The 26,406-nt window shown below is 56.8% G+C and overlaps 3 protein-coding genes and 1 long non-coding RNA gene across 4 annotated transcripts; 1 reads left to right on the forward strand and 3 right to left on the reverse strand.

Annotated features, from left to right (window-relative positions):
* Nucleotides 1–6: 6 nt before the first annotated feature.
* FXYD1 (FXYD domain containing ion transport regulator 1) lies at nt 7–3,639 on the reverse strand. Its single transcript, XM_032323722.1, has 8 exons — nt 3,383–3,639; nt 2,909–2,973; nt 2,402–2,434; nt 1,769–1,843; nt 1,447–1,483; nt 494–543; nt 252–303; nt 7–143 (listed from the first exon to the last, which is right to left on the reverse strand). Exons 1-7 carry the CDS (start codon nt 3,592–3,594, stop codon nt 281–283), a joined length of 495 nt encoding a protein of 164 aa, XP_032179613.1. The 5' UTR covers nt 3,595–3,639; the 3' UTR covers nt 7–143; nt 252–280.
* Nucleotides 3,640–7,213: 3,574 nt separating this feature from the next.
* LGI4 (leucine rich repeat LGI family member 4) lies at nt 7,214–15,957 on the forward strand. Its single transcript, XM_032323668.1, has 9 exons — nt 7,214–8,112; nt 8,554–8,625; nt 8,859–8,930; nt 9,816–9,887; nt 10,018–10,089; nt 10,331–10,500; nt 12,536–12,700; nt 12,810–13,315; nt 14,134–15,957. The coding sequence occupies exons 1-9, from the start codon at nt 7,940–7,942 to the stop codon at nt 14,446–14,448; spliced, it is 1,617 nt and encodes a 538-aa protein (XP_032179559.1). The 5' UTR covers nt 7,214–7,939; the 3' UTR covers nt 14,449–15,957.
* LOC116579016 lies at nt 10,618–12,500 on the reverse strand. Its single transcript, XR_004281107.1, has 3 exons — nt 11,656–12,500; nt 11,388–11,554; nt 10,618–10,780 (listed from the first exon to the last, which is right to left on the reverse strand). It is a non-coding gene; the product is annotated as an uncharacterized LOC116579016 (long non-coding RNA).
* An 87-nt stretch (nt 15,958–16,044) lies between the features above and the next one.
* FXYD3 (FXYD domain containing ion transport regulator 3) lies at nt 16,045–22,129 on the reverse strand. The gene is given in 8 exon segments (XM_032323778.1): nt 16,045–16,287; nt 16,428–16,465; nt 16,765–16,878; nt 16,880–16,961; nt 17,717–17,740; nt 17,843–17,875; nt 19,060–19,116; nt 22,023–22,129. Coding segments are annotated over 7 exon segments (354 nt in total). The 5' UTR covers nt 19,103–19,116; nt 22,023–22,129; the 3' UTR covers nt 16,045–16,267.
* Nucleotides 22,130–26,406: the final 4,277 nt, after the last annotated feature.

The following is a 26,406-nucleotide window of genomic DNA, read 5'->3' on the forward strand; positions in this document are numbered from 1 at the left end:
ACGCTGTCAAGAGAGAAAAGCACGTTTTATTGAAGTCTGGGCGGCAGAGAGGAGTCTGTGGGAGCAGGGCTGGGGAAGAGGGCAGTCCAGGGGGCGGTGGGCGCACAGGTGGTGGGTGGGAGGCATCAGGAGCCAGGGGAATCCTGTGGGGGTGAAAAACGTGAGAGGCAAGAGAGCCCCCCAACCACCCCATCCCACCCTTCGCCCCCTTCTCCTCTCCCCACCCCCCAGCCCAGCCCGAGCTGCAGGACCTGGCTGGGTTCCATCGCGCCAGGTGTCTCTACCGCCTGCGTGTGGACAGACCTGAGGAGGAACACGGAGAGTTCGGGTGTCAGGAGGGCCACCCCAGCTCCTGCAGAGCAGGGAGCATCAGGGCAACTCCCGTACCTCTGGTTTCAGATCAAGCCCCTCCCTCCACGTGCCTGTCCCGGCCAGGAAAGGGGTACTTGGAACCCGCCCTCACCCCCAAACACCCGAGTCTCCCCAGACTCACGGCGGATGGAGCTGCGGAAAGTTCCCTCCTCTTCATCAGGTTCCCCAGTTCTGGCAGAAGGAATTGGGGATGAAAAAGGAGAGAGGCAGCCACCCCCATAAGTCCCCCAGTGCAGCCCTCATTTCACAGTCCCCCGAACTGAGGACCAGAGATGGGCAAGGAGCAGGCTCGGGGTCCGCCAGAAAACCGGGAGCACCCAGTTGCGGTTTAAGCGGGTGGCAGGGGGTGAGACAAGTGCCTCCCCGAGTGCTGGGGAAGAGCCTGGAAGTTGGTGGAGGATGGGGTGGCAGAAGGACTGGAGAGCAGACAGCCTAGAGACAGCCTAGGCTAGAAACCCAGAACCCTCATCTCTTAGTGGAGTGATCTCTGGCAAGTGACTTCACCTCCATGTGCCTCTGTTTCCTCATCAGTAAAATGAGGCTAATAACAGCACCTACCACACATAGAAGGGGTGTGAGGAGTAAATAAGATAATTCACAATAAATCGGTATCTGGCACTTGGGACTAAATATTAGCTATTATTTAAAATCACATCTATAATTGTTTTAACATGGAGAAGGTATTCATACATTGCTTTAAATTTTTATTTAAAGATGAATCAAAGGGCTAGGAACAGGACGCTGAGCTAAACTGGGCCGCCGAGAGAGGTGATCTCATTTCGCCGTGGCTCTTTCTCTCGCCGCTTACCACGCTTTGTGATTTTATATTTGTGGGGCTGCTGGAACCCACGGTCGCCGCCCCCACTGGGCTGGGAGCTCAGCCAGGCAGGGAGGGCAGTTTACTTATTCACCATTTGGTCCCCGGGGCCTGGCTTTGGGGCTTGGCACATAGTAGGTGCTTAATACATAATTGCTGAAGGGTCTCTGGCTGCGGGTCCGATGGACTCCCCGCCTCACCCCCAGCGCCCCTCTAGAGCGAAAGCAGATGAGTGAGAGCCTGGAGGGGCCTCTTACCTCTGCTGCTGGTTGAATTTGCACCGGCACCTTCTGCCTGTGGGTGGGGGTAGGAGGAGGACGAGGCTGAGCTTCGGCTCCAGGCGGGCACCGAGCGGCGCTCTTGCGCCGGCTCAGGCTCGCGAGGGGCGCGGCCGTGGGGACAGGGGCGGGGCGGGGGCGGGGTAGGGCGGGGGCATCAACAGGGCGGGTTGGAGCAGATGGGCGGGACAGGGGCGGAGATGGGGCGGAGCGGGGGCGGGGCTGAGGGCGGGGCGGGGGCGGGGCGGGGACGAAAACCCGCTCCTGCGGGGGCTGGAGGTAGCGGGGTGTGGGTACTCACTCAGGACGATGAGGATACCCAGGATGAAAAGGATCCCGGCGATGATGAGGCCTCCGATCCGCAGGGTCTGGTAGTCTGTGGGCGGCAGGGAGGAGAGTGAGGGCAGGGGAGGGGAGGAGGAAGGATAGAAGAGGGGCAGAATGGGGAGGAGGGGGCAAGGAGGATCGGGAGAGGAGAGGAGAGAGAAGGAAGAAGATAAGGGAGGAAGGAAGAGAGGGATCAGGGGGAGGAGAGGGTGGGAAGGAAAGGGAGGAGGTAGGCAGGGCACGGAGGAGGGAGGTAGGGGAGGTTGGTGGAGAGGATCAGGGGAACAGAGAGGGGAGAAAGGGAGGCGCAGCAGAGGATGAGCCATAAGATACTGAGAGGTTAAAGGAGAAAGAGACTCAGAGAGACAGAGAGGGATCAAACAGACGGACACACAGAGACAGAGACAGACAAGGGGAGATCAAAACAAAGAGTCAGAGATCTGAGATCTGAGAGACAAGAGAGAGAGAAGGAGAGTGACAGAGATACAAACACTGAGTCAGAGAGACAGAGATGGAGAAAGAGAAGAGGAGTAACTAGGACAGGACGGACAAACCCAGGCCATACGCCCTCCCAACTCCCAGGGAGAGACACCCCTCCCTCCCTTACCATAGGTGAATGGGTCGTGTTCCTGTGGAGCTTCTGGAAAGAGAAAGAAGTCAGGGGTTGGATGCTTCCTGGGACTCTGGACAGGGACGGGCGAAAAGGGACCTTGTGGGGGCTTTACTCTCCTGCGCTGAGAGTCTGGGGACCGTTGGACCCTGAGCAGTCTGCCCAACCTCTCTAGGTCTTAGTTGCCACATCTGCCCTGTCTTGGTGGGGCAGGGGGCACCTAACTGCCCCCCAAATCTTGTCTTATCCCGTGTTGTCAATGATTCTGTCATCTGAGGGAAGTGGGCCTCCATCCCACGGTCCACCTTTGCCTGACCTAGCATCAGCCCCCACCCCAAATACTAGCTTCTGACTGGACCCATGTGAAACCCCCAATTTCCTGGTACCCCATTGACTCATTTAGCTTGGAGTCTCCAACTTGGTTCTCTTGAAGGGCTTCCCATCACCCCACCCCCGCCTCCCTTGGGGCCAAGGTGGGTGGTGGGCTACATACCCCAGACTCACCTGCGCTGGCCTTGGTGAGAAAACCCACACAGAGAACCAAGATGTGGTAGAGAGGCTCCATTGTCCTGGGGGACACCAAGGGTCAAGAAATGTGTTCCCTCATTCCCCCCACCATTGGGGCTTGAACCCAAGGGGTTAAATCAGGGTCCGGGGGTTTGATTTCAGAAATGTTTATCATCCAGCTTGACCACTGGGAGAAGCAGGGGCACCCCCTGCCTCATCAGACACAGTGTCACCAAAACAAGCCACAGTGGTGGTCATACGACACACAGCAAGGGCAAGGGGTAAGATACATACGGTCCACAGGGGCCTCCACAGGCCTGGGCCTTCCCACAGCAGGCCCCAGATGCCCTACATCTACCCTAGGGGAAGAGCAGGATGGCTTGCCCCAGCCCGCCAGAGAGACAGACACACAGACACACACGGTGAGGGGTGAAGGATGAGGGATGGTCCAGCCAGGACCTGAGGGCCCACCTGCCCGCACACCACGGCCTCGCTCTGTCTGTGTAATATCCCAGCTCTCCTGCCCTCCGCCGCTGGCCAGCTCTCAGCCTGACCCTGGGTATAAATATCTCCCACTTCACCCTGGAGGAATTTGCCTCACACAGGCCACCATGGCAACAGCCTTCCTTCCCCCACTCGGGGGTCACGCACAACCCTGCCGGGGTGAGGCCCAGCTGCCACATCGCTCCCGGCTGCCCCTGTGGGAAAGGCCACCACTCCTCGTCTTCTGGAAATGATGAGAATGGGGGGAAAAACATCCCCTCCGCCCGCCTCTGGGTGACATCTTCCACAGGCAGACGCCACCAGGCCTGTGGCATGAGGCCCAGAGCAGTGGGGCTGAGAGACAGAAGGCAGATGCATGCCAGGGGCAGGGACACACAGACACACAGACACACACACACACACACACTCAAGCACAGGCAATGGGGCTGGAATGGAGGCAACGCCCGTTCTCCAAACTCCTGGTTGGAGCAAGACATGGGGTGGAGACAGTTACTAAAACGATTCTCTTCATCTGAGCTTCCAGTGCCCCCAAACTGTGACGCAATCCGACCTACACACAGGAGTGTCCGAAAGCCACCCCAGCCAGGGGCACACGCAGCAACAGGGGAGCGAGGCGTTGGACCCCCACGCCCACTCCTGGGGAACCCCACTGTCCCAACCATACTCCCTCCCTCTCCGGTCTGGCCCGCCTGGGAAGCCACGGGCTGGCCACTCCTGCTCCCAAAATAGGTGGCCCAGCCAGGCAAGGGGGTGAGGCCTGGAGGGGAGGGCAGGGGACGCTCACCCCAATCAGGCTGTCCCCTGCTGAAAGAAGGCCCCCAAAGGTCCGGCTGTGCCGGGGGTGAGCACTTTGGACCCCCTGGCCCAGAGCTGGACTGCGGCCGCCCTCAGCGATCTCCCCTCCCAGCCCCACCCCAGCCTTCCCCTCCCCAACCAGCAGCTGTAACTGGAGCCGGGGCTGGAGGGGGGCCAGGGGGCGGCCCCCAGCCCAGACCGCCCTGGCCCGTTAGGTTAACTCTCTCCGCTCAGATGGAGGAGCAGCAGGCGGCTGGCGTCTCCGGAGAAGGGACGAGTCGGGAGGGAGGACAGGATCACGGACCCACGCATGTGCCCGCACACACGTACCCGCACAGGCATGCACCCACGCTTGTGCCCTGCGGTGCAAGGGTGGGGGTCAGGGGTTTTCTGTGAGGCTCCCTGGGGTTTGGGCCCATTCGGCTCCTAAGGTCACCCCCATCTGAGTGCTCAGGAGCCCACTGACCCCTAACCCCAGTGTTCTGCGGGGACCTAGGCTGCCCCACAGGGCTCTTGAGACATTTCTGTGTGTGTGTGTTGTCTGCTGCTGACTGTGAGGTCCCCCATGAGTGCACCACACACACACGCACACACACACGCACACATTCAGATAGATGCCGTAGACAGACACAAGAACCTAGCCACACACGTGTCCACCCTTACAAACGGTCACACTCTTGTGAAGACATACAAACCAGGGGACAGAAACACACCAATACACACACCACACGTAAATGGACTCAGAAGCCCAGACACACAGCCGGCCCTCTTCCACGGTTTCAGGGACAGGAAGGCCCATACGCTGTGTACATAGGGACACAGGGGACGGCACACAGTGCCGTGGGCACAAAGAGAAGCAGAAATTCTGTCCAGGACACCGCCCTGCGACCCGCCACTCTTACACACAACCCCGAAAACGGACGCACACAAACTGTGTTCGTACCCTCACATGCGGGCCACCAGGGCATAGCGGGCCACTTGGTCACAGGGAGACAGGCCTACACATGTATGAGGCACCTCCAAATTTGTGTCGATGTGTTTAATTCCAAACCTCCCCTTTCCCAATCTCACATGGCCTGTGGGACTCTGTGGAGGACGATGCACATGGTGTCCTCACCCGCAGGCCGGACTCACAGACTCTGGTGACAGAGAAACCTGGCTTCCGGTGGGAGCTCTGCCATCCTGGTTGTGTAACCTTCAGCAGCCCATGTGACCTCTCCGACATGCCTCAGTTTTCTGTCCCACAAAATGGAGAAATCACGGAGATCATACGTATTGCACGGGGCCAGCCTTAGAGGTCTCTGAACCCCACACAGTCTTATTATTAATTCCATTTTCGGGATGAGCAAACTGAGGTTTTAGCAAGATGGAGCTAATTCTCCTGAGGCTCCTGGTGGCTGAGGACAGAAACCGGCCCCACCCTGAAAGGGTCAGATCATGGGCTCAGACTGTAGAGGACACAGTTGAGAGCAGGTGGGCGTGTTCAGACCAAGGCACAGGGGTAGAGAGCCCTGACACACACACACACACACACACACATACACGCACGCGCGTACACGCACACGCATACACAGAGGACCCACCTCAGAGGACCCACAGGGCTTTGAAATGCCCTCTCATCCCTGTGCGTCTGAGCCCCAGCCCCTCATGGCCCTGCACCCCAGGGCCACCAGCGGTGGCAGTCTCTGGTTAATGATAACCCTGATGTTTATGCAGCCCTGGGGAGGGCTGACAGAGCGGCAGGGAAGGCAAGCAGGGCTGGGGGCACCTGGCCAGCTCCAGCCCGTCCTTGGCTTCTCCCCCTCCCAAGGCCCACTGCACCACAGTAGAGCAGCTCCACCGCTTTCTAACTGGGTGATGTCCGGCACCTGACGTAACCACTATGAGGCTCAGTTTCTCCTTCTGTAAAATGGAGATAAACTCATAGTCCCCTCAGAGGGAAATTGGGGTGATTATGTGAAGCGGCTAGGGCTGTTAAGTCTCCTGAGTGTGCAGCCCTGGCCAGAGAGGCTGGGTGTGTTCCTCAGGGGTGGGAGGAGAGGGGTTCGATTTAGATCTGTCCAGGGCCATGAAGGGAATCATTTAACCTCCTCCAGCCTCGGTTTTTCCATGCGCAAAGGATACATCAGTAGTATGACCCAACTCATGGGGCTGCTTGAGAACTGAATAAATTCATGTAAAGTCAGGCATGTAGGAAGTGCTCGATGATTATTATTACTGCTATTTCAGGTTGGATACAAATGACATTTCTTTATTCTTTCTTATTTAATGGGCAGACTCTATCCAAATTGCTAAAAGCTTAGTCCAAATGAAAATGACCAATATCCGGGTCACCTGGGTGGCTCAGTGGGTTAAAGCCTCTGCCTGCAGCTCAGGTCATGATCCCAGGGTCCTGGGATCGAGCCCCGCATCTGGCTCTCTGCTCCGCGGGTAGCCTGCTTCCTCCTCTCTCTGCCTATCTGCGATCTCTCTCTGTCAAATAAATAAATAAAATCTTAAAAAAAAAAAAAAAAAAGAAGAAGAAGAAGACAAAATCACACAGAGAGGCCCTGGAGCCAGCTGCCTGGGCTTAAGCGCTGGCTCTGCCCCAGCCTGGTAACCTAAATCTCAAACTGACTTGACCTCTCTCCTCAGTGTTTCCATCTGTAAAATAGCCAAATGATAGGATCAATGTCAGAGGGTTGTGATGAGGTTGGCATGAGCTGACAGACAAAGTTTTAGGACAGGGTCTAGTGCAGAGCCAATGCTGAGGAAGGGGGTGGCATCCTCACTTTCATTTTTCCCAGGAGTTGGCTCCTTATCCCAGTATTTGGTGGGCACTCAAGGGGTTAATTTCAGGCCTGGGAGGGAGGCTTTGAGTTTGAGGTCTGACAGCTGCCCTGCCGAGTGTGGCCACCAGAGGGAGCAGCTGAACCCCCCTCTGAGCCTTGGTGAAGGGGCACATTACACCCTCCTGGGATCCAGGGGAGGGGGCTGGCTGGGCGTGGCCAGGATGTCTCCAACCCCCCAGGGGTCTCTCCTCTCACCCCCTCCGCCTGCCAGCCATCCGGTCCCCACCCTGGTGACATCCTCCTCTCACTCCGAGTGGGATGGAGTAGGGAATCTGGGGAGGGGGCTGGCTGAGAGTGGTCAGGGCAGCTCCAGCCCTTTGTGGCCCCTCCCCTCCCATGGGGCCATCCAGTCCCTTCCTTAGGGCTGCTCTTCCTATGGCCTCTGACCCCCTCCTTCTTAGGCTGCATTGCGGGCGCACCCAGTGCCCATTAAGTCCCTTTCCCAAACCTCCAAGGAGAAGGGGCGTGGGAGGAGGAGAAGAACAGGGAACTGGAAAGGGTGGTGAGAAATAAAGACACCAGACAGAGGGATACACACACACACACAGAGGCCAACAGACAGAAACTGAGAGCCTGAAACAGAGACAGAGAGAAACAGAGACCAAGAGACAGAAAGAAATAAAGACGGACAGAGAGTGGGAAAGAGACTAACTCACTGAGTCAGAAATACAAAAAGAGAGAGAGACAGAAAAGGAAAGAGAAATAGACAGAAAATTAGACACCAAAGCAATACAGGAAGAAAGACAGGCTGAGAGAGACTGAGAAAGGAGAGACAAGGCGGGACAGAGTGTGCCAGCTGGCGGAATGGAGGGTCGCCTGGCACGCCAGAGGTAGTGGCCCCAGCCCGCTGAGCCGGGTAGGCAGAGAGAAGCCGGAGCCTCAGCAGGGGTGAGGGGGCATGGGAGGGGCGGGCGTGCTGCTGCTGCTGCTGCTGGCTGGAGCTGGCGTGGGGGTGGCCTGGAGACCACCAAAGGGAAAGTGTCCTCTGAGCTGCTCCTGCTCCAAGGATAGTGCCCTGTGTGAGGGCTCTCCGGACCTGCCCGAGAACTTCTCCCCAACCCTGCTGTCACTGTGAGTGTCAGGCCCTCCGGGGGCCTGAGGGCAAGGATGGGAGACTTGGGACCCCAGGGGCTGGAGGCAGGGTGCGGGGGTCCCTGAAGAAGCAGGGACCCTTCAGGATCTTGGGAGGTGGGCAGCAAAGGATGTTAGGATGCCTCAAAGGGGGGTGCTGGCATTTGGACAGGAGCCGAAGGGAGGCTGCAAAGCCCAAGGCAGCATTTGGGACCCAAGAGGGGAGGGGGGAAGGACGGCCGTGGGTGGTGGGGGGAAGCTGAATGTTGCCAGGATCCTTGCCAAGTGAGGAGGGCAAATGCCTGTTTCCCTAGGATGGAAAGGAGAGACATCCGGGGTTGGGGCAGCACACCAGTGTCCCCCAAACAAGAGATGGCTCTGGGGCGGGACCAGAGCACTGGGGGTGATTGTCTCCTCACCTGCCATTGCCCACATCCCCAGCTCATTCGTTAGGACTGGAGTCACCCAACTGAAGGCCGGCAGCTTCCTGAGGGTGCCCACGCTGCACCTGCTGTGAGTGGGGCCCAGCTAAGCCGACAACTAGCTCTAGGGAGTGGGTGGGTGTTCACACAGGTGCGTGGGGGGCGTGTGCACACGTGTGTATGCGCATGTCTGCGAAGGAATCACATGTACCTGTGTGTGTGTGTGTGAATACGCCCATGAGGGTGGAGGGTGGGGGTCAATGTTAACGCGTCAGAGAGGGGGCAGCAGCAACTCTGGAAAAGTCTTTCTTGCTCCCTTGCCAGCCTCTTCACATCCAACTCCTTCTCCGTGATTGAGGACGATGCATTTGCGGGTCTGTCCCACCTGCAGTACCTGTGAGTGAGGTCAGGGAGTGGCAGTGGGGATGGGGGCTTGGGAGAGGAGCAGGGACCCATCTGTGGCTCCGGGAGCAGAGGGAGGTAGAGGCTTATTGGCATGTTGGGTTGGGGGTGTCTGAACAAAGGTCCTTCTTGGAGGGGGATGGGGTCAGGGCTCCTGCTCAGCTGTGTGACCTCAGCCTGCTCACCTCCCCTCTCTGTGCCTCAAGATCCACAAAGGGCCTGGGTAACCCAGGACTCTTTCAGGCCCTCCCTGACGTAGCAGAGCCCAGGGAGAGGACAGGGAGGCCAGAGACAAGAAAATATTTCATATGAACGGGAGACAACTCTGAGGAGGTGATGGGGGTGATGGGGGTGATGGGGGTGCTAGTGTCGGGGTTGGTGACCATGGTGGCGGTCCTGTTGGTGTCACGAAGGCTGTGTTGTTGACGATGCTTCTCAGTATTGCTGGGTGAGGCTTGGTGACGATGGCGTGGGTGTGGATGACGGGAGTGAGTGGTGGGGTCGGCAGCGGTGGTGGTGGCACCGTCTGGCATTAACAAGAGTTGCGGCCATGTTGTTGGCACTGGGGTTGGGGATGGTGATGGATGCCCGGGTGTCTGTGGTGATGGATGTTGGTGGCGGTGGCAGTGGTGACACTGGAGGTAGTGTGGGAGGCCATGAGCCTGTGCAGGCAGGGTTCAATGTTAGCTTGGCAGCGAGCATGGGGTTGGGTTCATGACTCCTGGGATGACCATCTGGAGCCTTGGGGAGGACAGGTTTCTGGGGAGGCTTCAGCACATTCCAGTGGCCTATGGCTTCAACGGGGCGAGTCTCCCCAAGCGCCCTAGGGCCACAGCAGGGAACCGAGGGCCTCCCCCTCAACCCGCCTTCCCTCCACAGCTTCATTGAGGACAATAAGATTGGCTCCATCTCTAAGAACGCTCTCAGAGGACTCCGCTCACTCACACACCTGTGCGTGCCCCCCCAAGGCCTCACCCCCTCCCTTCTGCCTCACCACCCCCAAACCCCATCACCCAGGGACACTGGGGATCTGGGTCACTGATCTGGGTGACAGCTTCTCCTCCTCCTCTCCTTCTACCAGGAGCCTGGCCAATAATAACCTCGAGACCCTCCCCAGATTTCTCTTCCGAGGCCTGGAGACCCTAACTCACGTGTGAGGCTCAAGGGGGCTGGCTGGGCCCGGAGAGTTGGGGGTTGTTTGAGAGGGAAGGGGAGCGCTGGGCCCACTTTTGGCCGACACCGAGAAGTATGGCTGCTGTGGTTCTTCCGTTATTTTTCACGCCACCTCCGGGGGGTGCCCCATTTAGAACACTTGCCTGGGGAAGGGATGGGGCACATGGCTGCCAGGTGGCGTGGAAGCCAGGTCGCAGCCCCTTCCCGGCCTCTTGCCCCAGGGACCTCCGCGGGAACCCGTTCCAGTGTGACTGCCGTGTCCTCTGGCTGCTGCAGTGGACGCCCACCGTGAATGCCAGCGTGGGGACGGGGGCCTGCGCCGGCCCCCCTGCTCTGGCCCACATGCAGCTGCGCCACCTCGACCCCAAGACGTTCAAGTGCAGAGCCATAGGTGGGGGCTTTCCCCGCAGGGTGGGAGGGGCAGCCGGGGTTCCAGAAGAAGGTGGGAGAGCAGGGGCATGGCTCCCAGGGCTGAAGGGCTCACCTCGCTCCCCGTTCAGCTGTTCCCCAGCTAGTGAGCCCCTGAGCATGAGCATTAGCTCTCTGAGCCTCAGTTTCCTCATCTGTAAAATGGAGCCATAGGATTGCCGCAAGAATTCGGTGACGTGTCCACGCCTGCATTTGGGGCAGAGCCTTGGATGCGAGGCCCTCCTAAGTGTGCACGCTGGTGGCTGTTATTAATATAAAAACAGCTATTTAAAAAGACTTGCTATGATCACATTGCTTTTCCATAAATATGTTTTAGTAACTTTATGGGTCCTTAGCAGTGCAGAAGGCACAGCGGTGATGAGGACTGCCCTGGCTCTTGCCTTCCCAGAGGCCACGGCACAGGGGAAGGTGGAGGTTGAGAGCCCAGAGTGGTCAGGGCTGGGCTTTGGGTGTCCCGAGCGAGAGCAAGGACCAGGCACAGCGGGAGGGCCACAGAGGGCTTCCTGAAGGAGTGGGTAAGGCTACTAATGTAATAATCAATTTTTACCAGCATCTAAGTGTAAGTCGTGTTCTGCATTTGTGGTACTCATAGAAATGGAGAAGTTAACTTAAGAGTCCCTCTTTATTCAGTTGTTCCACAAACAGTCACTGAGGGCCACTCTGTGTCTGGTCCTATGAGAGACAGTGGGCATACTGTGGTAACCCAGACAGCCGTGAGCCCTGCCTTCAGAGCCCTGGCAGATGAGGACATAAACATTAAGTAAAACACTACAGAAACAAACTTTGTGCTATACATTGTGAAAAACACAGGGAGTAATGAGGGAGATTAAGGCAATGGGGTGGTCCTACCTTCTGTGGGGCATCATAGAAGGCTTCTCTGAAGAGGTGGCTTTACATCCAGATGTAGCTCAGTGAAATACAGAGGAAAGAGCACTCTGGAGAGAGGAGACAGCATGTGCAAGGGTCCTGAGGCAGCAGAGAGTCTGTCCTGCTTGCAGATCAAAGGCAGGCAGCATCTTGGGGGAGTGAGTGAAAGGAAGGACACAGGTGAGATCAAAAGCAGCAGGGTTCTCACCGTGTATTCCTTTGAAAGCCACAGAGAGTAGAGTTATCTTACCCTGAGGGCCGTGGGAAGCCTCGGAGGGTTTTGAACCGGGGGTGATGATATGATGGCCATTTTTCAAAGATCCACCTTTGGGCCGGCATCCTTGGTGCCTCGGTTTGTTGCTTCAACCCTGGTGCCTGGAAACAGGGCCCCGCATATAGAATGAAGTATTATAACCTGGAGTCTACAACCCACCTCCACGCTGGGCAACCTTGGTGTACCGTTACCATAAAGCTAAGTGGCTGTAACCAAGAGGTCCAAAATCCCATGAATTAAAGAAGACAGAAGGGTCTGAGGTGAGCAGTCCCGGCGGGTGGGTGAGCCCCTGGGTGTTGTCCTGGTTTCCATGGTTGAAACTGAGTTGTGGCCCATCTATCGGCCAGGTCACAGGGAGAAGGGGCAAGAGACCAAGTCCAGGAAGAGCCATTAGCAAACAAGGGAGACGAGCATTACCGCCAGCGCTTTGCTCTTTCTCCACGGGGAACTTGGCCTAGATAGGGCCACACCTAATTTCAGGAGGGAGGTATTGGGGGAGCGCTGGGGTCAGCGCTGTGGCTGTGCTCCAGTCCTCTTTCATGGAACATGGAAGGGCTGGACTGTGCCTGCCGGCCTTAGCTTCCTCATCTGTAGAATGCGTAGAATGGAACATCCCTAAATGAATTGAGAAACACGTTGTTTCTAAGCAATGATTTGATGGTGTCCTGCGACTTAGAAAACAAAGCATTCCCCTGTTGTTGTGACTTAATTCATCTATAGATGAAAAGATCCCACTCTGTGTCCCTATGAGGTGTACACTGCGACGGTCCTCATTTCAGAGATGTGCAAACCGAGGCTCAACGATGAGGGCCTGCGAGGTCCCGGTGCCCACCTGACTCTCTCCTGCCACCCCCAGAGCTGTCCTGGTTCCAGACGGTTGGGGAGTCAGCACTGGGCGTGGAGTCTTTCTCCTACCAGGGGGAGCCCCACATCGTCCTGGCGCAGCCCTTTGCGGGCCGCTGCCTGATCCTCACCTGGGACTACAGCCTACAGCGCTTCCGGCCTGAAGAAGAGCTGTCCGGTGAGCCTGCCACCCCCCCACCACCCCTTTCCATCCTTCTGCCTGCAGGGGGTGGAGGGGCCCAACCGGGCGGGCCTAACCTGCCCTCCTGCACCCCGCCCTCCCACAGCGCCCTCGGTGGTGTCCTGCAAGCCACTGGTGCTGGGCCTGCGCCTCTTCGTGCTGGCCGCCCGCCTGTGGGGGGGCTCGCAGCTGTGGGCTCGGCCCAGCCCTGGCCTGCGCCTCGCCCCCACGCAGGCCCTGGCCCCGCGGCGCCTGCTGCGGCCCAACGACGCTGAGCTCCTGTGGCTGGACGGGCAGCCCTGCTTCGTGGTGGCTGACGCCTCCAAGGCAGGCAGCACCACGCTGCTGTGCCAGGATGGGCCCGGCTTCTACCCCCGCCAGAGCCTGCACGCCTGGCATCGGGACACGGACGCCGAGGCCCTGGAGCTGGACGGCCGGCCCCATCTGCTGCTGGCCTCCGCCTCCCAGCGGCCCGTGCTCTTCCAGTGGCTCGGCGGCCACTTCGAGAGGCGCACGGACATCCCCGAGGCTGAGGACGTCTATGCCACACGCCATTTCCAGGCCGGGGGTGATGTGTTCCTGTGCCTGACACGCTACATCGGGGACTCCATGGTGAGGCTGGGCCCAGTCAGGTGGGGCAGGCGGCCACAAGCCAGATCTGACCACAGTGGCCTCCCGCCTCGGGGCTGGCTTTGCAGCGCTGACTCCCACCTTGCACAGGAACTTCTAAACTCTCACCTGACCGCACAGACTCACCTTTGAACTCTGACCCCACCTGATGTACTGATCTTTGAACTCTGGCCACCCCCTCCCCACACCCCCCCACACCGACTCTAAGACCACTGTGACTCCTCAAGCCTGAGTGACCATAAGCTACTTCGTATCCCCCCAACACTAACACTGCCCCCCCCGACTCTGAGCCTTACATTTGAGCACAGCCACCACATTCTGGACCCCCGAGGCTGACGGCCCACCCCCTCCAGCATTCTCATTCTGGGTTGAGGAACAGTCAAGCAGGCACTCTGGGCCTAGAAGGCTATGGTCTGACTCAGGTGTTCACGGGACATGTGTGTGGGGAGCAGACTGTGGGTGCAGGGATGAGAGTGGGGAGCCTAGGGCAGAGCCTGCCGTCATGGAGGGAGGTGACTGTGGCTGGGCAGAGTGCGGCCAGAGGAGATAGGAAAAATAGATACCGTTGTAGGTAAAACAGACTGATTCTTTGTGGGGTGTGAGGGAGAGAGAGTGGCCAAGAATGACGTCAAGTCTGTGTCCTGGGCAACCGGGTGGTGTATGAAGGTAGGAAAGCTGTGGGAGTTTGGGGACCTATGGGCCTGACTCCAAGCTGTTCCGGGTGCTCTGAAACCCAGGGTGCTACTGGCAGGCCTGGCCCTCCTGGACCCCCGGCCCTAACTGGTCGCCACACTTCACAGGTCATGCGCTGGGATGGCTCCATGTTCCGCCTCCTGCAGCAACTTCCCTCACGTGGTGCCCACGTCTTCCAGCCACTGCTCATCGCCAGGGACCAGCTGGCCATCCTGGGCAGCGACTTCGCTTTCAGCCAGGTCTTTCGCCTTGAGCCTGACAAGGGGCTCCTGGAACCTCTACAGGAGCTGGGGCCCCCAGCCTTGGTGGCCCCTCGTGCCTTTGCTCACATCACCATAGCCGGCAGACGCTTCCTCTTTGCCGCTTGCTTCAAAGGCCCCACACAGATCTACCAGCATCACGAGTTAGACCTCAGTGCCTGAGACCCCACAGGACCTTGGTCATGGCCGGGAGGGCCTTAGGGGGCACTGACTGGCACAGAGAGTCCCAGGCCTCTGGATACCCACTTGACGGGGAGCCTGGAAGGGCTTGTGAGAGCGGATGGAGTTTTCTCCCCAAGACACCGGCCTCCTGGCCCTACTCGGGCTGATGCTACCTGTGAGGTCCTGACCAGAGGCCAAATTCAAGGCAAGAGCTGTCCTTCCAGTCTTTAAGCAACATCTCAGCTGGAGGCTCATGTCCCCACTAGAGATGACTTGGTAGCTCAGGCTGGGGCGCTGCAAGGAGCCAGGATACAATAGTCATGGTGGGGATAATGTGCAGAACTCCTTGCGGTCTGGAAGTGCGCCCCCTCAACCCACTCCCACCGTTTCTGCTCCCTGAGAAAGTACTGAGGAAGAGACAGCTTTCCTTTCCCTCTAAACTCAATCCGGCCAATCGCTTTGGTGCCCGCCTCCGTGACGTCATCAGTCGCTGGGCCGGTTTCCCAGCCGGGCTTGCTAACTTCCTCTGCTGCTTGTGCGCATGCCTGCTGCCCAGGCGGAAGACCAGCATGTTGGCCCTCTTGCGCATGCGCGGGAAATAGGTGGGAAAGTGGGAAATAGGTAGGAAAGCAGGAGCTGTTGTGGGGAGCCCAGCTGCACATATCCGATGAGGGACAGGGGAGAGGAGAGAAAGTGTATGAGCTCAATAAACACGCTGTGCAGCTGCCCCGCTCGTTGTTGTGGGATCTTTGGGAGAGAATAACAAGGGGGAGGAATGGTGTCCCAGAAGCAGTATTGGGGTGGGGGTTGCCCCAGGGGTGCATTTTGTCTGCCCTGGTGCGCTCACGCTTGCCCGATGCGTGTGGGCTCGTGGGTTGTGGGGGAGAGGCTTATGGGATGTTTGAGAGATATAAGGGCATTGGTAGGGGACAAGTCTCTGGTTTATTCTGGGTTTCTTCTTCAGGACATGACTCAGTGCATCGTAGGAGATAGTTTTGGGTGTTTTAGAGGGTTTTAGGCATTTTATAGAGTGGCCCTTCGTTGCATTTTGGAGATCTTACTGGGTACTGGGGAGTCTCAAGGGAGTTTGAGGCTCCTTGGAAGTTCTCACACTGCTATATATTATTAAGAGTGTCATGAGGAATTATTTAAAGGTCTCAGAGGGACGCTTGGGTATTAGGAAGGGTTTTCTATGATAGAGTGGGGTCTTGGGGGTGAGTGGGAGGGTCATGGGGGTCTTACCATTAAAATCATAATGTATCTGACTAATCATACTGTGGTAGTAAGATCCACATCCTTGTTTTCCCAGGATGGTCTCAGTGTCCACTGGAATATCCCAGCATTCCATCTGGCTAGAGCCCTCGTTCATTCCCCAAAGCATCCGCCGTTTGGCTACCAGAAAATTTTAAATTGCCGTTGTGGTTCCCCTAGCCTTGGGGGTAGAGGGCGGGCCTCAAGCCATCCAGCAGGCCTTGAACTTTTCCCAGCAAAGAGATTTAGCTGCCAGCTTCTGTCCCAGCTGCCAGGGTGTATCCAATCCACCTTCTGCTAGTCCTTAAAAGCCCACTGTGATGTACACATAGGGAGTCTTGAGGACACTTGGCTAATCAATTTTTAGAATAAAGGATAAGGAGGCAAGAGCCATTTTTAGAATAAAAATTGAACATAAAGACCCCTCCAGTGAGAGGTAAGGTGAGGCCCTGGCAAGGTGCTCTGAGAAGAGGGAGAATTCCATCCTGGAGTCTGGGCTCCCACGCTGAGCCAGGACTTGGAGGAAGAGATGGGAAGGGACCTCTGTGTCCTTTCAACGGATCCATCCTCAACAGTTCTGGGCAGAGCCTGGGAGAGATGATGGGTCAGCTTGTGAGAGCAGATGGAGTTTTCGCCCCAAGACACGTGCACACACAGGCACACACCCTCGCACGTGCCCAGCCCTCACGGCCTGTGTTCTCTGCATCCCCATTCTGTTCCCGGCTTACCTGGAGTGATGAGAGGTGGGGCTTCCCCTGGATGGTGGCTGGGGAAAGAAAAGTGGTGAGATGTGTTTCCATCCCCCTTGTCCTCTCCCTTAAGGCTAGAGGATTCTCAGCTTGCCCTAACAGAGCTTCCTGGCTATTTTTCCTGGAATGGGACCAAAGCTTTTCAGGCTTTCGGGCCCTCTGAAGATGATCAGCTCTGAGGAATAAACCTGGGACATCTCAGTGGCAGGAATTCTCCAGGGCAATGCCTGGAGGCCTCTTTCTGCGAGGTTCAGTTCTTTGACCAGGGAAAGGTGTCTGTTCAGTATGAAGTAGGCACCTGGGGAGCCCGTCTTACCTGGGCTTCTGGCTGAACTTGCATTTGCATTTCCCACCTGTCAGGGGAGAAGGGATGGTTGAGGGAGAGGACCCACAGCCCTGCCCTTCCCTGCCAGCTCGGCCTCCAGGGTCCCCACTCACTCATGAGGACGATGATGCCGATGGTGCATAGAACCGCAGCACAGATGAGCCCACCGACCCGAAGTCTGTGCCAGTCTAGGAGAAACCCAGAGGAGGCCATTAGTGCCCGCCTGTGTCCTCCCCATCCAAACCTCCATCTCTCCGACAGGTGGGTATGGGGAACCTGACCACCAGCAGGGAGTTGTGGATACAGAGGGGAGAGAACAAACAGCCCCGCAGCCCTCCTGTGCTCACATTCTCCCTTACACACAAACAACCGATAAGAGATTTAATGGAAGGTCAAGTGGAGATAAGCATTCTGAAGGCAAATAAGCTGAGCCAGGGAACAAAAAGTCAGAGGGCAGCTCTTTTAGGGAGACTGGTCAGGGAAGGCCTCTCTGAGCAGAGCCCTGGGGAGATGAGGCGGGGCGGGGGGCCTGGCAGGGAGATCGGAAAGTATAAAGGTCCGGGGGTTTGGAGGGTGTCTACTGTGTGTGTGAGCAACCGCAGAAAGGGTGCCCGATAACTTCCCTCCTCCGGGCAGTTTTTGCAAAGCCAGCCTCCTCCTAGCATTTGATTTGAACCATCACAACGGCTTCTGGTGAACCTTCCTGGCTTCCTCTGTGCGGCTCTCCTGCCCCAAGAGAACCTTCCCTGGGACCAGACCCGCGTGGCTCGTTCCTTTCTTCCACTGTGTAGACCTCTCTCTCTCCCCATCCTTACCCCTTCCTACCCTCGCCTCCTGTTTCGCCCACATCGGACCCCCACCCAAGCCCTGTGGGTCCACAGACACAAAATGTGAGCAGGGGGAGTGGGTGGGAGGGAATCAAGAGAGGGGCACAAACTCTCACCATAGTAGAAAGGACTGTTTTTATCTGCAAAGAAAGAGAAAAAGAACATGAATCCAGGACAACAGCCAGGAGGCAAGGGTGGGGGCTAGAATTTGGGGGTGAGCCTGGTGGTGGAGTCTGACTCACCTTCTGGGTCATTGGCATCCAAGACAGGCAGGCCTGCTGGGAGAAGCAGGAAGGAGAGGCGATGGCCTGCTGACCTCAGCAAAGCTGGGAGGCAGGGCCACAGAGCCTCAGGGGCCCCTGATGGACAGGTCCCCGCCTCGAGAGGGCCCAGGGGTCCTGGCCCCAAACCTGAAGGTGTTGGCTTCCCCCGCCTCCCCATACCTGTGAGCCCCTCAGGTCTGCCCACATTTTGCCTCCCAAAATAGGTTTTAGCCTAGGTGGCTTGGGGCCACTCTTTAGCCTGATGTTTCCAGACACCTGGCTAATCCTCCCTCCAGCAGAAACCGAGCAACATTCTCTTCAAGATGACAGACGGTCCCAGCTCCCAGTCATTCTCGGAGCCTCGTCCATACCCTACCTGTTCTGGCGTGTCCTCACCGCTTCCTTGTAGAGCAAATTACTAATGATAAACTTAATACACTTTCTTTAAAAATGCAGCCCTCTCTCCCTACCCTGAACGGAATGCCAGCCTGGCCCGATGTAAGGGATAAAAAAATACAATAAAAGCAAAGGACTAGGATTACATTCTGGCTAGACGCCGTGGGCTACCTGAGCTCCGGGCCTAAACTCTGATCTTTGTGTGTTCAAGGGTGATTAATAAGTTCTAATTGTATTTAAAGCATGAACACCTAGAGCTTACTCTGTCCCAGGCCCTGTTCTAACCACTTCTCAAATACCAACTTGTGTAATCCTCACAGTGGCTACTAAGTACTTACTAGTAGAGCTGGGGAAACTGAGGCACAAAGGATTTCCATAACGGCTACAACCTCAAAGCTCCCAGCTCCCTCTCATAATAAAGGGCAAGGGAGGTGCTGAAGACCCAGTGCCCGGGGCTGAGTCTTCTCATCGGAGAGACCTCAAGGGGGTGACTAGCTGTGTGAGCCACTGCCGTAAGGTGGGGCCTGTCTTTGTGTGCACCTTGAAACCATCAGTGCAACACTGCGACCCTCAAGGAGATGCTGACCGGAGAATTGCCACCTGACAGGGGAGGCAGAAAGCACGAGAGAGGCAGACACACCCACAGATGCACAGACATGGGGCTTGGAGTGTTGACACACCCACAGATGCACAGACATGGGGCTTGGAGTGTTGACACACCCACAGATGCACAGACATGGGGCTTGGCCAACACTCTGTGGCAGGGTTTGGGAAAGGCAGTGAGGGGCCCAGGCACTCACCTGCCAGGAGGAGGAGCAGGCTCAGTGTTGTCACCTCCCGCATGTCAGCCAGCTGGCCTGGAGGGGGAGGGAGGGGGTAGGGTCCAGCTCTATGGGGGCCCCCCCACCAAGGTGCCAGAGCGGTGCCTCTGGTTTCCAGTCCTCTTGTACTCTGCTCTCCAGGGTACACAACTCCCCGCCCCGGGACAGAGAGGCTGCTATTAACCAACCAGCCTGTCTGGAAGGTGAGGAGGAGCCATCAAAGGGGGTTGAGGAGTGGGGAGGTGCGGGGGCGGGGGTGGGTGGCAACGCGAACCTGGAGAGGAGCTGCAGGAATCACTGGCTCAACACAGACCTGGGGCTCTAGGGACATGGCCCTGGTGACCAAATGAGGGAGGTGCTGCCTGCTGTTCGCCCCAGCTTACAGATGGGGAAACTGGGGCTCTGAAAACTAAACATGGGTGCATAGGGTCACCTTGGCAGGGAGCAGGATTTTGAGCAGCCCAGCTCTGCAGCGGCTGTTTGTGGCTCCGGACTATCGGGTCCTCGGGGTGTTTTGGGAAATGGGATGTAGGGAGCCAGGTGGCAGGAGGCCCGGGTTGCCGGGTGTGTCTCTCAGAGACAGCTCAGAGCCTGCCCGCCCTGGCCAGACTCCACAGATCTCGAGCTGGCTCCTCAGGCTGCTCAGAGCAGGGTGTGGGGAGGAGAGAGCTGGAGGCTTGGGGCAGGGGCGAGGGCCAGAGCAGAGAGGAGTCACATGGCTGGAGCCCTAGCCCCATCTTCTGCCTCCATGACTCCTCGTTTCTGTCCTGCCTCTGCCCCCGCCACAGCCCCTGCCTCTATCCCCACCCCAGCCCCAGCTCCAGCCCTTACCCCTGCCCCAGCCCCTACATCTATCCCTGCCCCTGTCCCAGCCCCAGCCCTTACCCCTGCCCCAGCCCCTACCTCTGCCACAACCCCTACCCCTACCCTGGCCTCTGTGCCCGTACCTGCCTCTGATCCTGCCTCTACCCCTGCCCCAGCCCCTGCCCCTGCCTCTACCCCTGCCCCAGCCCCAGCTCCTACCCCTGGCCTTGCCCCAGGCCCCGCCCCCCGCGCCTACCCCTGCTCCTGCCAAGCTCTTCCTGGCAGCCATTACTTCCTCTTTCTTCAGACAGGCCTGTCCAGCAAGAAGAACCCCTCCGATCCCCTCCTGGTCTGGTCTCAGCCCACCCTCTCCCCATTCCGGATGCCTGAGCGAAGCCTTGGTCTCTGTGTGTCCCCCAGTCCTCTCCCAGGACCCGCCTCACTGCCACCAGCAGACACTGTCCAGCATGTCCTCTGCCCCACCCTGTGCTGGGCCCCCTCCAATGACCTTGCTGTGTCTTCGCCCATTCCCCTCCCCCCACCCCGTAACCCCAGAGATGATCTGTTCCAGCCCTCATTTCACTGATGGCACAGCACGGGCCCTCACTAAGCCATCTGACATTCCCTGCTCTGTCCCTAGACTCCTCTCCACCACTGAAGACAGTGACCCCATCTGTCTCCGCACCCTCGGCGTCACCCCCACCTCACATTTCCTTCTGTTTCTTGCACATTCCTCACAGGCTCCTCCCTCTCCCTGGGTACACTCAGGTCCAGGGCATCCTCTCAGCCCTGAATCCCATATGGTGGACCCAAAGGCATCCATTTCTTGCAGGCAGGGGGCCTATAGCTTTGGGGAACATTGCTAAGGCATTCAGGACCCCGCAGATTTGGGGAGGAGAGCTGGAGCAGGTGTGTGGGCAGGACAGCCTGGTGGTTCCAGGCACAGGTCTGGAGAAGGACCAGCTATTGTCTAAAGCCCCGAGATAATACCCCAGTAATAGGAGCTAGTGCCCTGTGAGCATTTACCATACGCTGGGCCCTGGTCTCAGCGCTTCACGCTTATTCATATAACTCCGCAGCATGATGGGGTGGCACTGTGGTTACCCCACTGTGCTGTCGGAGCCCCATAAACCCTGCTAACGAAGCTGAATGCTGCAGCTGTCACCAGGGACCCAGAGTCCCAGCTCTGAAGTCTCTTGCCCTGGAGTTCACCTAGTCCCCCTGGCTGCCGGGCTCTGCTACTCCGCATCCCCAGGGCATCTCTCCCAGCATCCCTGGCCTAGGGGAGATGTGGGAGTAATCTTGGCTGCACCCCAGCCCTGGGGCCACATTCCTAACCTGGCTCTCCTACAGGGCAGGCCACTGGGAGCTGGTGTCTGGCATCTGCCCTCACCTTCCCCTCCCAGGCTGTTGCTGGAAGGGGCTCCTGAGCTGCTTCCGGACTGACTGTAGTTGGCGTGAAGCCTGGGAGAGGAAGACAACCGGCAGAGAGAGGCTGTGCCCACCCCTCTGGGCTCTTTCCCCGCCCTGCCGGTCCCAACACCCGAGTGATGGACATTTCCACGGTCCGCCCTCTGCTATCCCCTTTGTTCCTCCGTGATGGTGGCCAGGCCCATCAAGCTTGTGCAGAATGACTTTCCCATGTCCCTGAAATTTCCTACCCACCTCCCCACCTTACAGTTTCCCCCAGGAAGCCGCTGTCCCCTCTTCCAAGAGGTCTCCAGGATCCACACATCCTCAATCCCTAGACACCCCAAGTCCACGCAGTCACCCACCGTGCACTCTGATACCCTCAGTCCAGCCTTGATCAACTTAGCTACCCCCCACCCACCCAAGCAGCCCGCTCCAACCCTATCCACCCAGATACCCCCGATCCAGATGTTTCTGGTCAACTCAGACACCCCCGATCTACCCAATCACCCCAATCCCACTGGTGGGCTCATCCCAGCTAGCTTACCCAGCCTCCCGAGGGGAGAATGATGGGGGGATGATCACATTAGTCGAAGGTGCTTTCCCTAACCTCCTGTCCCCTGCCCCCCAGAAAAGATCCTTGAAGAGAGGAAGTTCTAGAGAGGGGCAAGGAGAGGTTGGGGGCAGAGCCGAGAGGGTGTTGGAAGCAGGGGACCCCAGCCTCTCACCTGTGTGGCTCCCCAGGCTGCTTGGAAAGTTCCGGGAGAGAAGGGGAGAATGCAGCTGCTAAGCCTGAGTCCTGCCTTTATCCACAGCTGCCACGCCCTAGGCAAACCTGGGCAGGTAGAGAACAAGTCAGACTCCCTAAGCTCGGGGGCTCTCTCATCCCATTCCTGCTCTTAAAGAGACAGCTACCACCCTTTCTTCCCAGCAGGGAGCTCCCCAAGGTCACAAGAGCCTCAGGTAGGCAGAAGGAGCATAGGACAGGGCAGAAGTCTGTTCCTCGCATCTGGGGAGGGGGCTTTCTTCAATCTCTTGCCCCCGTGAAAAGGACCTGGAAGGAAGAAATTCAAGGTCTTTAGCAGCAAAGCTTCTGCCTCGCAGAATGGTGGGGAAAAGCAATGCATTGGCGTAATTGTCTCATTTCCTTCACTTAGATGGCAGGTTACGCTTGGAGGAGGGCTTGGTGGCAATTGTGGGACATCCAAGGTCCTCTTCCGGACCACTTGCTGCTTTTGACAGTTTGAGGGTCAGCAGAAGAGGCTGATATGACCAAGATCATGAGGTGGGAGTGGGGGTGGGGGTGTACAAGGGGTAGGGGGGTGGCTGTCGGGCTTTAGACCATGACCTCTCTCTCGCATGCCCTTGATGCTCTCAGGAGAGACCGAAGACTGGTTTCTGAGCATCAAGCAGACCTTCTGAGCTCAGGCTCTTCCCAAGGGTGCTGGGAGCCAGATGCCCGGGTCTATGCAGTGGGCGTTAGGGTGGAGGCTGCCTCCCACTCTGGATAAGGCCACTGCACTGTGCAAGGCTCCCTTCACCTCCCTCCCCCCTCCTGCCCCTCCTCCTCATGGCATTCCTTCTGGCTGGGGTCTGCATGGGCCCCCACACGGTCCTCGTTGGGGTGCCCCCTCCCCCCAATTCTGCCTTTTCAGACAGAGGGACTTTTGTCTGGGGGCTGGATGGAGAACAAGGCGCCTTTGAGTGGCTGGCGGAGGATTGGGGTCATGGGGAGGGGCAGGGCCAGGAAAGGGGTGGCTGTGCCCTGGCCACCAGCTGGACTCCAGGCGACCCCCAACACCAGCTCGGGGGTGGGACAGAGGGCTGCAGGAGCCAGGCCAGGGAGAGGGTGGAGTGCAGGATGGGGAAAGGGGGTTTCCGAGGTCAAGACTCTGCTGGGGGTTGTCTGCTGGGGACAGAGAGAAAGGACCCCCCACTTCCTAGCAGAAAGGGATGGGGAAGCAAGGAAGTCCCGCCCAATTACATGCTTTCTTTATGTGACTCCCTCAGGCAATTTTTCAATCCCAGGCCCTAGACTAGGACAAGGCCTCTCCACCCCCCAACCACCACCACCCTCCTCCCATTAGGAAGGGGCCAGTCCCTACAAGGAGTGGAGGGGATGCTCCGGGGTGGGGCTCAGTCAAAGTGGGAGGTTCCGGGCGGGGGGAAGACAGAAACAGTTAAGGGAGGCCTGGAGAGGAGGATCCCAGTCCAGCTAAGGGGGTCTTTGTCTCTGGGAAGAGAGCATGCATCCCTCGCCTAGACATTTCCCTATTACAATGTCCCTGGGAAGACCCCTTTGGTGCTCTTGCGGGTGTGGGGGGTGGTGAGTGGTGTCTCCCTCTGCTGGAAATTTCAAGAACTGCAGGCTTCAGAGAGCGAGGGGGCCAGTGCTCCGTGGCTAGGCTGTCCTTCACCTGTGCCAGATTCTGCAAACTGAGATGCCAAAGGGGCCAGGCAAGAATTGTGAATGAGTGAAACAGGACAGGCATGAGACCCCAGGGAGGGCTGGAAACTGGGCAAACGGGAAAATTGTCCTGTTTAAAAGGCAGCCCCCAAAACAACTTCAGCTAGCTCATGCAGACAGAGACAGAAGCAGCTCCCAGACATCTTGCTACATACTTAGGGGGAGGGTCGGGGGGGCAAGATGTATAGAAGTACATCTTTGAGGCGGAAAAGAATGTGTATACACTTGTTCATGAATGAGGTATCTTTGGATATTCTGCTTCTGGGGAGGAGGAGTGAGAGGCTGGGGGATGGGGTGGAGGGAGACTCCCTCTCGTACCTTTTGAATTACAGATCCTGAAAATGTCCTACTTTGAAAAAAAGTGTAATTAAGAGAATTGAAAGGTCATCTCTACACAATCCTAGCCAACTGCTGCTACATTTTCAATCGATGTCAGAAACCTGAATCTTCATACGGAATTCCCAATATTAAACGTTGGTTCAGGGCTCCTGGCTGCCTCAGCCATTGGGGCGGGCGACTACGGACCTCAGGGTCATGGGTTTGAGCCCCACGTTGGGTGCAGAGATTACTTTTTTTAAAAGTTGGCTAGATTAAAAAAAAATATGCAGGTTTTAAAAGGTATGCAAGTCCAACGAATACATCTAAGGGCTGGTTTCAGCTTGGGGAAGCAACTTCTGCCAACTTCATTTCCTGAACTTTTAATAACGGTGGCTTTTCATTTATGGGGCTTTAACCCAACCCAGGCCAACTATAACGTCCCCCTGAGGCTGGACTGGAAGGTGTCATCCACAAGTGTGCTGGCCTGGGCTGGGGCTTCAGGCCCAGGGAGGAAGGACTTCAGACCCCCGTGTGGACAGGTGAAGGCGTGCCCACTGACCCTTGGGGAAGGTTTGCAGGGAGTCGGGATCTATTTTGGGGTGTGTTCTAGGTCAACTTGACTTCAATCATATCTGAAGTCTCCCCTCTCTCTCTCTATATATATCTGTATATATAAGCTTTTATATGTAAATATATGTTGTATATTATACTATATTAATAATAAAGTCATTTGAAATATTTGCCCTTCATCTTGCTTTTGACATCATTTGGTCCTAAAGAATCCGCTGAAGTTGTGATTAGCTGTGAATTCTCAGTATCCTAGGAATTCTAGCAAGATGAGAAAAACCAAACCTACAGATAGCTTCTGAACACCCCAGTTTTCAGGAATGCCGAACTGAAGCACGAAATCAAAGCCATAGGGCGTTACATAGTCACCAACCCAGACTTAATTAATTTTGATTTTGCCATTATGCTTCTGATGTTTAGAAAGACCAAAACTCAACTACTGTACGTGTTTCCTTTGGTTTACAAAGTGTTGCAAAAATTAATAGTCACCAATGTTGAAGCATCAGGATGTTACCAATAGCTAACCTGCATTTCTGGTTTATTAGGAAGACATAGCCTCACTGCATGAACGTTCCCATTCGACAGCAGCGGCTGAAGGGGCAAGACCATCTCCCCCTGGTTTGAAGCTTCATGGGAGAGAATATGGGACAGAGAGACCCACCTCCCGTCTCAAACCTGCTTCTGCCTTTGGGCCTTCCGGCCCAGGATGGATCTGGTGTGGCTTATGCAGGCAAGACCCCAGGACCGTCAGCCTTAGTCTGCCCTTGACTGCAGAAAAAAACACAACTAAGGAAAAGCTTATTCATGTTTTGTGACTCTGTCCCAAAAAAGCTTTGATGGGCAAGTACCAGTGGAGAAGAGCCAGTCTTTCGCAGTGCCCACCTGCTCAAAGATGGGCAGGGGAAGATGCCTGCAAGGCCAGACACTCAGAAAAAAATAATAACTAGGGTACAGATATATGGAGCGAAAGCAGACAAAGCAAAATAGTCAGAATCAGGGCATCTCCGTGAAGGGTACTTGGGTTCCTCATATCCTCAGGTAAAACTCATGTCGTGACAAAAATTCAAACTCAAAGTTGCAGAAAAGGAATAAATAATCTCCAATTCTGGGGCGCCTGGGTAGCTCAGTGGGTTAAGCCTCTGCCTTCGGCTCAGGTCATGATCTCAGGGTCCTGGGATCGAGCCCCGCATGGGGAGCCTGCATCCCTCTCTCTCTCTGCCTGCCTGCCTCTCTGCCTACTTGTGATCTCTCTGTCAAATAAATAAATAAAATCTTAAAAAAAAAAAAAATCTCCAGTTCAAGTCAACACAAACTAATTCCTTGCAAGATTTTTTTATAAAATGGCAAAAGAATGGAAGAAAAGGTCAATGGGAATTGGATTAAGTGTTAAGTAAACAGAATCTAATGGGACTTAGGAAATTATGGATTTATGTATATGGCACCTGGGAGATGAATTGTTCTATGAATTTCTTTCTTTATGGATAAAAGCTGTGCTCTTTACTCATTCTCCCCCGGTGTCTTCCTTTTCCTTTGCTTGGGTGGCCTGCATCGTCTTGGACCCCTGGGTTCCCGACTCTGGCCCTCCCCAGCTGTGGGGGCCTCACGGGCTCCTGGCAGCCCAGCCCAGCCCTGCCTGCTAAGGGGCCCTGGGGCTCTGAGGCTGGCGCGGGGGCTGGCAGGCTCCCACCTGGCTTTGGACATAGGGAGATGAGTCTGCAGTTCTAAGAGCTTGGCTGGCGCCGGTGGCTCCAGGGAGGCAC

Source organism: Mustela erminea, chromosome 19, assembly GCF_009829155.1.
Source record: "Mustela erminea isolate mMusErm1 chromosome 19, mMusErm1.Pri, whole genome shotgun sequence".
NCBI lineage: Eukaryota > Metazoa > Chordata > Mammalia > Carnivora > Mustelidae > Mustela > Mustela erminea.

What these genes read in the sequence shown, in the direction of transcription:
- FXYD1 (XM_032323722.1), bottom strand. Translation starts at nt 3,594, where the DNA reads ATGTGGCAGCTGGGCCTCACCCCGGCAGGGTTGTGCGTGACCCCCGAG. An exon ending in TCTCACCAAGGCCAGCGCAG is followed by an intron (nt 2,435 to 2,908) that starts GTGAGTCTGGGG and finishes TTCTCTTTCCAG; the next exon opens with AAGCTCCACAGGAACACGAC. An exon ending in GGGTATCCTCATCGTCCTGA is followed by an intron (nt 1,484 to 1,768) that starts GTGAGTACCCAC and finishes CCCCACCCACAG; the next exon opens with GCAGAAGGTGCCGGTGCAAA.
- LGI4 (XM_032323668.1), top strand. Translation starts at nt 7,940, where the DNA reads ATGGGAGGGGCGGGCGTGCTGCTGCTGCTGCTGCTGGCTGGAGCTGGC. An exon ending in CTCCGCTCACTCACACACCT is followed by an intron (nt 9,888 to 10,017) that starts GTGCGTGCCCCC and finishes TCCTTCTACCAG; the next exon opens with GAGCCTGGCCAATAATAACC. An exon ending in GTTCAAGTGCAGAGCCATAG is followed by an intron (nt 10,501 to 12,535) that starts GTGGGGGCTTTC and finishes TGCCACCCCCAG; the next exon opens with AGCTGTCCTGGTTCCAGACG.